This window comes from Ursus arctos, unplaced genomic scaffold (assembly GCF_023065955.2).
Source record: "Ursus arctos isolate Adak ecotype North America unplaced genomic scaffold, UrsArc2.0 scaffold_5, whole genome shotgun sequence".
Lineage (NCBI taxonomy): Eukaryota > Metazoa > Chordata > Mammalia > Carnivora > Ursidae > Ursus > Ursus arctos.
The window spans coordinates 45,300,012-45,312,628 of NW_026623067.1; the positions used below are offsets into that span (position 1 = coordinate 45,300,012).

A 12,617-nucleotide genomic window follows, 5' to 3' on the forward strand; every position below is an offset into this window, starting at 1 on the left:
GTTTGGAGAAAAGGGTTTTATTGAAATAGGAGGGGAATTGAGATTAGAGTTTAAGATTCTTCCAGGATATTTTGTTTTACTGAAATGTGGTCCCGTTTGCTACAACTTCAAAAAAAAAATGGACAGGTTTTGTTTTTATTCACTGCCGAGGGTTGATTAAGTGACATTCTTTTTTTTTTTTTTAAGATTTTATTTATTTATTTATTTATTTATTTATTTATTTATTTATTTGACAGAGAGAGACAGCCAGCAAGAGAGGGAACACAAGCAGGGGAAGTGGGAGAGGAAGAAGCAGGCTCCTAGCGGAGAAGCCTGATATGGGGCTCGATCCCAGATCGCTGGGATCACGCCCTGAGCCGAAGGCAGACGCTTAACAACCACGCCACCCAGGCGCCCCGATTAAGTGACATTCTAATCCAAGTTAAGTCCCTCCCAATATGAGCATTGTGTGAACCTGGCTACTTACCTCACATCGGGCTCAGCAGTGGCAGCATGCAGTGGCAGACGGCCATTTTTATCTGGGATATTGTGCTTGGCACCATTTCTAAGCAGACTCACACAGCCTTCCAGCCAACCCTGAAATACAAGAGCGACTGTGTCATTATATAACACAGCCTGGTATAACATAGACCAACAAACTTTCTCCAGTTTTCTTTCTCCTTCTTCTTCAGTGTGGCTAAAAACATGTTTTATTGATTTGAAGTGGTTAAGGACCACAACTTCAATTTAGGCACTTCAACAGAAGGCTGAAGGTCTTGAGGTGTGGATTCCTGAGTTTCCTAGATTCTCTCCTCTGTCTCCCATTCCCCATTTCTTACTTGCTGTTTGCCACTTTTATACTGTGTTCCTAGGGCCAAATGCAGCACATGGTAGCTCTAGCCTCTCATTCTATGGGTTTAGCTCCAAATCATGCTTGTCAATGGTCTGACCCAGGTGCCACGGTCCAATTCCAAAAATTGAGCTCCTATGTCATTCTTACATTCAGCCTCCACTCTGTGCCTGTTTATCTAATCCGATAAACAAGCTTTGGTCCACTTTTCCAAGTTCCCTTTCTGGTAACCACAAGGACAATATTTTGTTTATTCCAGTCTGTCTCCTCCCAATGTCTAAAATCCTAACCTGAGCCCTAATCCAATGGCTGGGACCCTGCCATCTTTTTGACTGATTTTTCTGATGCTGAATATGGGGCTATCACCAGGATCCTCTAAGAGTTCCCTGTAGCTGTGTTTCACCCACTATGAATTCCCCAAGAAAGTTCATGTAAACTCCCTGCTGTCCACTAATTCTCCAGATTGAGAGTGATATTGCTGCACCTCATGCTTGTCGCCTTCCTGGTTAGTACTTATAACTAGGTCACTTCCCCACTATCTCTCATTTCAAAGGGCAGATAAAATGGCAGGCTAGTCCTTCCTCCCTTTCTGTTCTACACTACTTTAAGTAATTGACTCAACCCTACTGATAACCAAGTTTGGCTAAGGAGAATGCCTCCTACATTCATCCAGAGCCATTGGGGTTCCTCATTCAATTATAAGTAGATATATAAGTAGATGAAACTATTATTATGAAGAATGATATATCTAACTCTCTCTCCTGCCTTCCTCCACTCCTGTATAGTTAAGCTTCAAGACTACCTGGTCAGATGAGAAGAATGACTGATTTTCCCTCACAATACAGGAAGCAATGAAAATAAAAATATTACTAAATGAATGGAGAAGAAAGATAATAAGAAAAGAACCTTTTGGTTCTGGAAATTCTGGAAAAAAATCTTTCAGTAAGAGCACTTTCATAGGTTCTAATATTGAATATCGTTTTGAGTTGACAAATAATATGTAAGTCTTAAGTAGAAGCAAATGTTTTTTGGCCTTCAGTTATAGTTCCTAATGTACTAAATCTGGTTTTAGTTTCTAATGTCCAAGTCATCAAGATCTCTGATTAAAAGGAAAAAAATATGCCTGGGAGACCCAAAAGAAAGGCATGCCAGACAAATTTTAGAGTTGCCTAAGTTTTACAGTTTTTGAAAAGAGATCTTCTGATGGGGGAGGGTTTGAAACATTTTTATCATTTTGCAACATTTCCTGGAACTATGTGTATGTGGTTTTCTTTTTTTCTTCAGAAAAGAAATCAGAAAATCACTGAATATACTTCAAACCAGTGGTCACTATTCAGAACCAACAAGTACATTTTTTACTCACTATGTGCTGGGTGGTTCCACATGTGTTTCTCTTTCATTTGTGATAAATGTAGGATATTATTTTTTACTACATTTTACAAATGAGGAAGGAGGCACACAGAGGTAAAGTGATTTGCCTAAGGTTACACATCCATGGTAAGTACATTTGTATACTGAGTTTGGAGCTGAAATGGACACTTAATTCCTAAATACCTGCTTTTCCAAGTTTCTCTTTAACAGTTGAACTCAAACATTGCTAGAAGGGAGTGGTGGGCTCCACAGTGCAATCCCCAGGACCACCCTTCACCCTTCCCAGGGAGGGAGCCTCAGAAGAAACAGGGATGGATTCTTCCTTGGGTTACCACAAAGAAGAGGGGCATCATTAAGAGGATGATGCCACATGCTCTCACGCAGGCATACTTCTCTCATGTAGCTCTTTAGAATGCATTCCTAGAGAGTTGTCTGCAAAGGGAGCACCTCTCTAGGCTCACTATTCACTCTGATATACAGGATACCTCTTCCCAATCCTGGAACTTTAGAATTCTGAATGAAGTGCAGCTTGGTTTCCATCTATTCTCTATGCAGTAGCAGCCAACTTTAGAAACCATCTCTATTCACTTCCTCCACCCCCTGATCCAAAATTTCTCTTCTCAGTTTGGATAAAAAAAAAAAAAAAAAAAAAATCCACAACAGGAGCAGTTATTAGGGTATGTGCTAGAAGGGAAGGGGCTGGAAAGGCATTCCCGTGTCTCTCTGAGATATGAGACTTCACCTAGTACTCATAGACCAGTGGTTTTCAAACTTGAGTGGGTATAAAAATGGCCAGGGAGGTTTCTTTAACATTCAGACACCTCCCCCACCCACTACCCGTGTCTGCTCACAGTGTCTGACTCAGGAGGTCTAGGGGGTACTCCTGAAAAGCATATTTGACCAAGTACTCCAACACTTCAAAAAATTCTTTCCAGTTTCATGTCTAAGTCCTAGAGAAAGAGGGCATGTAAATAGAAAAAGAAAAGGTAGTTTCTAAAGAAAACCTCTGCAAGAGTTGGGCAATGCCTCCTGCAATCTATGCTAGATCGTGGCAGGGAGGTGTGGTGTTTGGGGAAGGGACGTTCCCACTTCAGCAGGGAGATTGCAGGACACAGTGGGGCTTGCCCAGGGCGAATCCCCTGTTGTCAATGGGCAGTAATAGCAAATCCAAGAATCTGCTTTGTCAGCAATAATAGTTATGGTGAAAATTTCCGGGAGCCTCATTAGAGGTGAAGGAGAATGATGACCCACGTGTGGCGCTAAGAATTTGCTTGACACAGACTCAAGGTAGCCCTGGGGTTTCCTAGAAGGATTTCAGGGAGGATTTGAAAAGAGATGGACTTGAAGGTTTTCAGTAAGGCTTAACAAGCTTGCTCTAATGTTGGGAAATGAAGTGAAATTTCTTGATGAGGACTCACTCTATACAATTTTTATACTGAGTATTGATTGGGGGTTGAGTCCTATGCTTGGTATTGCCCTTTAATAGTCTGGCATTTCTTCCCTACTCCTACTCCCCCACGTTTCCCAGTTCCCAATATTCACCACATCCTCCAGCTTCCACTCAACTGATCCTACCCCACAATGTTACCTGCAGTCTCAAGGACTACCACCCACTTGGGGTATTAATGGACTGCGTTCTTAGAAGGAATACCAAGTATGTCCAGAAATGCCGCAAGGCAAATTCTGATGCAGTTAAGATGGAAAATAAAATTTCTGTAATGGCCATATCACCTCTACCTGGGAGGACTGTTAGGAAGATCCAAATGACTCAGATCCACAAAACCAACTCTTCGTAGTGCTATAATTGTCAAAGATGATTGGAGCAAAGATTCAAGTTCTGCTTCCACTGGATAACTGCATAAATCCAAGAATACTCTTCTGCAAGGGGAACCCCATAACAATACATTTAGCCCTCCCCACTCCCTGACAGCCACCAAAGATATAGTTGGTACCAGATAGGTTGCCAGGCATAGACTTGTGCGACCATAAGCATCCTGCATGTTAATATTGGCCCCCATCTTCAACAACAGCTTCACTGTGTCCACTTGACGTCCAGAAACTGCATGCATCAAGGGTGTACATCCTGGAAGGAGACATTTCAACAGCCTTTAATAATATTGACTTGTGAAATTTATGGGCAAACTTTATCCTGCAGATAAATGAGCTGCGAACTTTATTTACCCATATATGCTCTTTGCAGATAAATGAACTGCCCTCAACACAAACCCAGCTGTTGAGCTACATGGGACTGAAGAGAAATGAAGATCATTGCTGCCACGTTTATATAAACCATGTATTTTTTCTGGCTCTTTTAAATCTTCTATAATTTTGCAGTAATTGGTTGATTAAAACATTTTGTGCCAATGATAAAAGTTCCTCATTACTACCTTGAGAATCAGCACAATTTGGGACATAACAGGCAAGTTTATCCTGACTTGGCTTGAACAGTGTAGAATCTGGAAGTGTCTGGAAAGCAGCTCCAGCCAGGAAGACAGGTCCAGCATACTTTTATTAGAGATGGTAGGTGATAAAGAGCAGTGATGACAGCCTAGCCTTGGCTTGCACATAGTTTTAAGAAAAGGGTCCACCTTTGTTGAAATACTTCCCTGTTTCGGTTATTAATATAAGCCAAAGCATTTGGTTCTTCATGTGTTTTCTTTCTGAACAAAAACAGAGATGAAATTACACATTCTGATTAACTTGTAAGCCGGCTGGAACAAGCCAGCCTGGTGAGGCAGAATCCAGGTGCTTCACACTACTTCAGATGAAGAAACCAAATCTCAGACACAGTCCCTTTCCAAGCTGAGTCTTGTTTACGTGTCTTTTCATTGGCAATTCACACCTTCTTCCAGTGAACTGCAAGCTATGACCCCAGGAGATCCCTGAGAATGGACAAATGGTGGGACTGCTGTTCTCACCGAAAGATTGCGCTGGCAACCGGTTTCTCTGCAAATCCTCCCTTCCCATGCTCTTTGGGTAAAAGCAGCAGTGAAGCACTACGTCTTAATTAGTCACAATAGTTCCTTCTTTATTTCTTCCTCTCTTTCCTCTTTCCCTTTTTCCTTCCCTTCCTCTCTCCCTCCCTCCCTCTATCCTACCCTCCTTCCCTCTTCTCCTGTTTGTGGGTGTTGAATTGCTCTAGCACTGTTTGTTGAAGAAAACCTCTTCAAGAGGCTTTCTTCCACTGAATTATATTTGCACCTTTGTCAGAGATCAGTTGAGTGTATTTGTGTGAGTCTATTTCTGAATTTTTTTGTTCTTTTCCATTAATCTATGTGTGTAACCCTCAGCCATTACCACGGTCTTGATTTCTGTAGCCATACAATAAGTCTTGAAATTTGGAAGACTTATTCCTCCTGCTTTATTCTTTTTTTTTTAACATTTTTATTTTAATTCCAGTTAGTTAATATGCAGTGTGATATTAGTTTCAGGTGTACAGTATAGTGATTCAACACTTCCATACATCACCCAGTGCCCCTCATGACCAGTGCCCTCCTTACTTCCCATCATATTTTTACCCATCCCCTCACTCACCTCCCCTCTGGTAACCATCAGTGTGTTCTCCATAATTAAGAGTCTGTTTTTTGGTTTCTCTCTCTCTCTCTCTTTTCCCCTTTGCTCATTTGTTTTGTTTCTTAAATTCCACATATGAGTGAAATCATATGGTATTTGTCTTTCTCTGATTTATTTCGCTTACCATTATATTCTCTAGCTCCATCCATGTTGTTGCAAATGGCAAGAGTGCATTCTTTTTATGGCTGAGTAATATACCACATCTTCTTTACCTATTCAGGGAAACTTGGGCTGCTTCTGTATCTTGGCTACTGTAAATAATGCTGCTATAAACATAGGGGCATATATTCCTTCGAGTTAGTGTTTTTGTATTTTTGCAGGTCATAGGGTAGTTCTGTTTTTAACTTTTTGGGGGCCCTCCATACTTTTTCCCACAGTGGCTGCATCAGTTTGCATTCCCACCAATAGTACATAAGGGTTCCTTTTTTTCTACATCCTTGCCAACATCTGTTGTATCTTGTGTTGTTGATTTTAGCCAATCTGATGGGCGTGAGGTGATACTGCACTGTAGTTTTGATTTGCATTTCCCTGATGATAAATGATGATTAACATCTTTTCAATTGTCAGTTGGCCATATGTATGTCTTCTTTGGAGAAATGTCTGTTCATGTCTTCTGCTCATTTTTAAATTAGATTATTTGTTTTTGGGGTGTTGAGTTTTATAAGTTCTTTATATATTTTGCACACTAACCCTTTATCAGATATGTCATTTGCAAATATCTTCTCCCATTCCATAGGTTGCCTTTCAGTTTTGTTGATTGTTTCCTTCACTGTGCAGAAGCTTTTTATGTTGATGTAGTCCTAATAGTTTATTTTTGCTTTTGTTTCTCTTGACTCAGGAGACGTATCTAGAAAAAAGTTGCTACAGCCAATGTCAAAGAGTTTCTGTTCTACGATTTGTATGGCTTCAGGTGTCACATTTAGGTTTTTAATCCATTTTGAATTTATTTTTTTGTATGGTATGAGAAAGTGGTCCAGTTTCTTCCCTTTGCTTGTTGTTATCCAGTTTTCCCAATACCATTTGTTGAAGAGATTATCTCTTTCCCATTGGATATTCTTTCCGGCTTCACTTAAGATTAATTGACCATATAGTTGTGGATTTATTTCTGGGTTTTCTATTCTGTTCTATTGAGCTATATGTCTACGTTCATGCAAGTACCACACTGTTTTGACTACTACAGCTCTGTAATATAACTTGAAGCCCAGAATTATGATGCCTCCAGCTTTGCTTTTCTTTTTTGAGACTGCTTTGGCTATTCAGGGTTTTCTGTAGTTCCATAAAAATTTTAGAATTGTTTGTTCTAGTTTTGTGAAAAAATGCTGTTGGCATTTTGATAGGGATTGCATTAAATGTGTAGATTGCTTTGAGTAGTATGGATATTTTAACAATATTTGTTCTTTCAATCCATGAGCATGGAATTGCTTTCCATTTCTTTGTGTCATCTTCAGTTTCTTTCATCAGTGTTCTACAGTTTTCAGACTACAGGTCTTTCACCTCTTTGGTTGGTTTATTCCTAAGTATCTCATGGATTTAGGTGCAATTGTAAATGGGATCACTACTTTAATTTCTCTTTCTGGTGCTTCATTATTGGTGTAGAGAAATACACCAGATTCCTGTCCACTGATTTTGTACCCTGCAACTTCAGTGAATTCATGTATCAGTTCTAACAGTTTTTTTGGTGGAGTCTTTTCGGTTTCCTATATATAGGATGATGTCAACTGCAAATAGTGAATGTTTGACTACTTCCTTACTGATTTGGGTACCTTTATTCCTTTTTCTCATACAATTGCTGAAGCTGGGACTTCCAGCGCTATGTTCAATGGAAGTGGTGAGAATGGACATTCTTGTCTTATTCCTGACGTTTAGAGGAAAAGCTCTCAGTTTTTCCCCAGTGAGGATGATGTTAGCTGTGGATTTTTTATAGATGAACTTTATTTTGTTGAGGTATATTCCCTCTAAACCTACTCTGTTGAGGGTTTTTATCATGAATGGGTGTTGTACTTTGTCAAATGATTTTTCTGCATTTATTGAAATGATCATATAGTTCCTACTTTTGTTGATGTATCACATTGATTGATTTGTGAATACTGAACCACCCTTGCAACCCAGGAATAAGTCTACTTGATTGTGGATTATTTTTTAAAATGTGCTGTTGAATTTGGTTTGCTAGTATTTTCTTGAGGATTTTTGCATCTATGTTCATCAGGGATTTTGGCCTGTATTCTCTTTTTTTTAGGGGTGTCTTTATCCCATTTTGGTAACAGGGTGATGCTGGCTTCATAGAATAAATTTGGAAGTTTTCCTTCCTTTTCTATTTTTGGAATAGTTTGAGGAGAAGGGGTATTGACTCTTGTTTAAATGTTTGGTAGACTTCACCCGTGAAGTCATCTGGTCCTGGATTTTTGTTTTTTGGGAGTTTCTTGAATACTGACTCAATTTCTTTTCTGGTTATTGGTTTGTTCAGATTTTCTGTTTCTTCCTGTTTCAGTTTTTGCTGTTTATACATTTCTAGGAATTTATCCATTTCTTCCACGTTGTCCATTTGTTGGCATATACTTTTTCATAATATTCTTTTATAATTGTTTGTATTTCTGTGGTTCTGGTTATTATTTCTCCTCTCTCATTTGTGATTTTATTTATTTGAGTCTTTTTCTTTTTTTCTTGATAAGTCTGGTTAGAACTTTATCAATTTTATTGAGTTTTTTTTTTTTTCAAAGAACCAGCTTCTGGTTTCATTGATCTGTTCTGTTGGCTGTTTTTGTTTTGTTTTGTTTTGAGTTTCTATTCGTTTATTTCTGCTCCAATGTTTACTATTTTCTTCCTTCTGCTGGCTTTAGGTTTTGCTTGTTGTTCTTTTTCTAGCTCCTTTAGGTGTAGGATTAGGTTGTTTATTTGAGATTTTTCCTGCTTCTTGAGGTAGGCCTGCATTGCTATAAGCTTCCCTCTTAGAACCACTTTTGCTGCAATCCCAGAGGTTTTGGACCATTGTGTTTTCATTTTTATTTGTTTCCATGTACTTTTTAATTTCTTCACTCATTTCCTGGTTGGCCCATTCATTGTTTAATAGCATATTACTTAACCTCCATTATTTGTGGTCTTTCCAGATTTTTTCTTCTAGTTTCATGGCATTGTGGTCAGAAAATATGCATGGTATGGAGAATGTTTCATGTACACTTGAAAAGAATGGCTATTCTGCTGTTGTACGATAGAATGTTCTAAATATATCTGTTAAATCCTTCTGGTCCAGTGTGTCACTCAAAGCCATTATTTCCTTGCTGGTTTTCTTTTTAGATGATCTAACCACTCATGTAAGTAGGGTGTTAAATTCCCTTACTATTATTGTATTATTATCAATCAGTTCCTTCTGTTTGTTATTAATGGGGTGCTCCTATGTTGGGTGCATAACTATTTATAATTGTTATACCTTCTTGCTGGATTGTCCCCTTTATTATTATATAGTTTCTTTCTATGTTTTACAGTCTTTGTTTTAAAGTCTTGTTTGTCTGATATATGTATTACTATCTGGCTTTCTTTTGATGTCCATTTGCATGACAGATGTTTTTCCATCCCCTCACTTTCACACTGCAGGTGCCTTGAGGTTTGAAATGAGTCTCTTACAGGCAGCATACAGATGGATTTTGTTTTTTTATCCATTCTGTCACCCTATGTCTTTGGATTGGCGTGTTTAGTCCATTTACATTTAAAGTTATTATTGATAGATACACATTTATTGTCATTTTATTACTTGTTTTGTGGTTGCTTCTGAAGATTTTCTCTGATTCTTTCTTGTCTTTCTTTCATGTTTTGCTGATTTTCTTTAGTGATATATTTAGATTTTTTTCTCTTTATTCTTCGCATGTTTATTAGTGGTTTTTGATATATGCTTTGATATATAGGTTTGCATATAACCTCTTCTGCATATAGCAGTATATATTAAGTTGATGGTCGTTTAAGTTTGAACCTATTCTTCTCTCCTTCCCACATTTTAGGTACATGCTATTACATTTTATACCCTTTTTTGTGAGTTTCTTGACTGATTTTTTTTACAGAAATACTCATTTTTACTGCTTTTGTGCTTCCTGCCTTTATACTGTCACTTTTGGTCTCTCCTTTAATATTTCTTGCAGGGCTGGTTTAGTGGTGATGAACTCTTTAGTTTTTGTTTGTCTGGGAAACTCTTTATCTCTCCTTCTATTCTGAACGACAGCCTTGCTGGATAGAGTATTCTTGGCTGCAGATTTTTCCCATTTACCACTTTGAATATATCATGCTAATCGCTTCCAGCTTGGGAAGAGTCTATTGAGAAACTTCCTGCTAGCCCTATGGGCTTTCCCTTGTAAGTTATTGACTTCTTTTGTCTTGATGCTTTTAAGTTTTCTTTATCACTAAATTTTGCAAATTTAATTACACTATGTTTTGGTGTAGGTCTGCTTTTGTTGATTTTGATGGGAATTCTCTGTCCATCCTGGATCTGGATATCTGTTTCCTTCCCTAGATTAGGCAAGTTTTCAGCTACTATTTCTTCAAATAAAATTTCTGCCCCCCTTTCTCTCTCTTCTCCTTCTGTGACTCCTGTAATACAAATGTTACAATGTTTAATGGAGTCACTGAATTCCTATGTCTATTCTTGTTTTGTGCAATTCTTTTTTCTCTCTTTTGTTCAGCTTGATTACGTCTTTTGGGCCACTAATTCATTCCTCTGTTTCTTCCATCCTGCTACTCATTCCATCAAGAGGGTTTCTGATTTCATTTATTGAGCCCTTCATCTCTGCTACATTATTCCTTATCTCTGTATTAAGGGTCTCACTCATGTTTTCCCTCTTTTCTCAAGTTCAGTTAAGTGTCCTTATGATCATCGCTTTAAATTCTCTACATGTTACTTAAATTTGTTTCACTTAGCTCTCTGGCCATGGCCTTGTCCTGTTCTTTCAGTTGGGATAATTTTCTCTGTCTCCTCATTTTGTCTGCCGCTCTGTGTCTGTTTCTGTGTGTTAAGAAACTCAGCTATGGGGCGCCTGGGTGGCACAGCGGTTAAAGCGTCTGCCTTCGGCTCAGGGCGTGATCCCGGTGTTACGTGATCGAGCCCCACATCAGGCTCCTCCGCTATGAGCCTGCTTCTTCCTCTCCCACTCCCCTGCTTGTGTTCCCTCTCTCGCTGGCTGTCTCTATCTCTGTCGAATAAATAAATAAAAATCTTTAAAAAAAAAAAAAAAAAAAAAAGAAACTCAGCTATGTCTTTTGTTCTTGAAAGTAGTGACTTTATGAAAAGGAGATCCTGGAGTGCCCTGCAGTGTAGTGTCCCCTGTTTACCAGAACCTGGCCCTTCAGAAGAGTATCCTATGTGTGCTGCTTATGCTCTGCTGTTACATCTGAGTCACTTTTCCTTCCAGTGCAGTCCTCTGCACTGACTCTCCAGCCTTTTGTAGGCTGTGCTCAGAACCAGGGCAGCTCTGAGGGACCATGCCCACTGGGGAACTTGGGAGTGAGGTGGCAGTGTTAGCAAAATTTGCTTTGGGCCATTAGTCCTATGCTGCATCTCCTGAAGTACTGTGGTGGCTGGAAGCTGCGCCCTGGCATCAGGGGGCATGCGGCTGGCTGGGTGCTATGCTGTGGCTGGGTGGGGCACAGGGTGGCAGTTGTGCACTGGGCTGCTGGGTGGGGCATGTAAGAAGCTATAACAAAATTTGCCTTGAGCTCTGGGCCAAGGCTACAAGTGTTTGTGCAGCTCCACCTCCCACAGGTGGCTCTGTGTTTCTAATGGGGGACAAGGGAGGAAAATGGTGCCTGCTAGTTCCCTCATTTTCAGAAATCAGTATGAACAGATCTGTCTCCCACTTGCCCCTGTGGTTATATAAACTGCCATTTTTTGGGTACTTCTCCACATAGTCTGCTCTCTTTTTAAGGGTGTCAACCCAGCTATCGCTCACTCTCCAAGCTCACCCAGAGCTGAGTCGGCTGACTTTTAAAGCTCTAGGCTCCAAGTCCCACTGGTTTAAAAAACTCACAGAATTCAGCTCCTCTGGTTTTTAAGGAAAAAACATTATGGGGCTTGGCCTTCCCTGTGTGAACTCCCTGTGTAAGGGCTGTTTCTATGTCCTTCCCACGTGCAGCTCCCTCCCTCCTGCAGTAGCCTACCTCCATCCCCACCTTTCTGAGCTTCCTAACCTTTCAGATGCAGCTTCTCTGTATTTAGTTGTGGAGTTTGTCCTGCCAGTCTTTGGATCACTCTCCAGTTTACTGACCTGAATATGGATGATAACTAGTAAACATGGGATGGGGTGAGCTCAGGCTCCTCCTACTCCTCCATCTTCCTAAGTTCTCCTTCCCACTTTATTTTTTCTCAAAATTGATTTAACTCTACTAATTCTTTGGCCTTTCAATAGAAGTTTAGATAATTCTGTGTAGATCTACAAAAAATCCTGCTGGGGTTTGACAGAAATTGCATTAAACCTGTATATGAATTTGAAAAGCACTGTATATTTACTATCTTGAGTCTTCTAATCCATGAGCATGATATGTTTCTCCATTTATTTAGATCTCCTTTGATTTCTGTCATCAGCATTTTATAGTTTTCAGTATACAAATATTGTACATATTTTGTTACATTCACACCTAAGTATTCTTTGTTGAGTGATTTTAAATGGTATTGTAGTTTTGTTTTGTTTTGTTTTTGTTTGCTTGCTTGGTGTTTTAGTAAGAGAGCGAGAAAATGAGCAGAGGGAAGGGCAGAGGGAGAGAGAGAGATTCTTAAGCAGGCTTGACACTCAGCATGGAGCCAGATGCAAGGCTTGATTCCACAACCCTGAGATCATGACCTGAGCTGAAGTCAAGAGTTGGACGCTTA

At 39.5% G+C, this 12,617-nt stretch overlaps 1 protein-coding gene across 2 annotated transcripts in view; it reads right to left on the reverse strand.

Moving 5' to 3' along the window:
* The window catches only part of ANKRD55 (ankyrin repeat domain 55), a 369,279-nt gene that overhangs the window by 47,906 nt on the left and 308,756 nt on the right, over positions 1 to 12,617 (reverse strand). For both annotated transcript variants that reach the window (XM_057307266.1, XM_057307265.1), the window contains 2 exons: positions 4,153 to 4,283; positions 467 to 576 (listed from right to left, as the gene is read on the reverse strand). In XM_057307266.1, the coding sequence (XP_057163249.1) occupies positions 467 to 576; positions 4,153 to 4,283 (241 nt within the window). The remainder of the gene's footprint in view (positions 1 to 466; positions 577 to 4,152; positions 4,284 to 12,617) is intronic.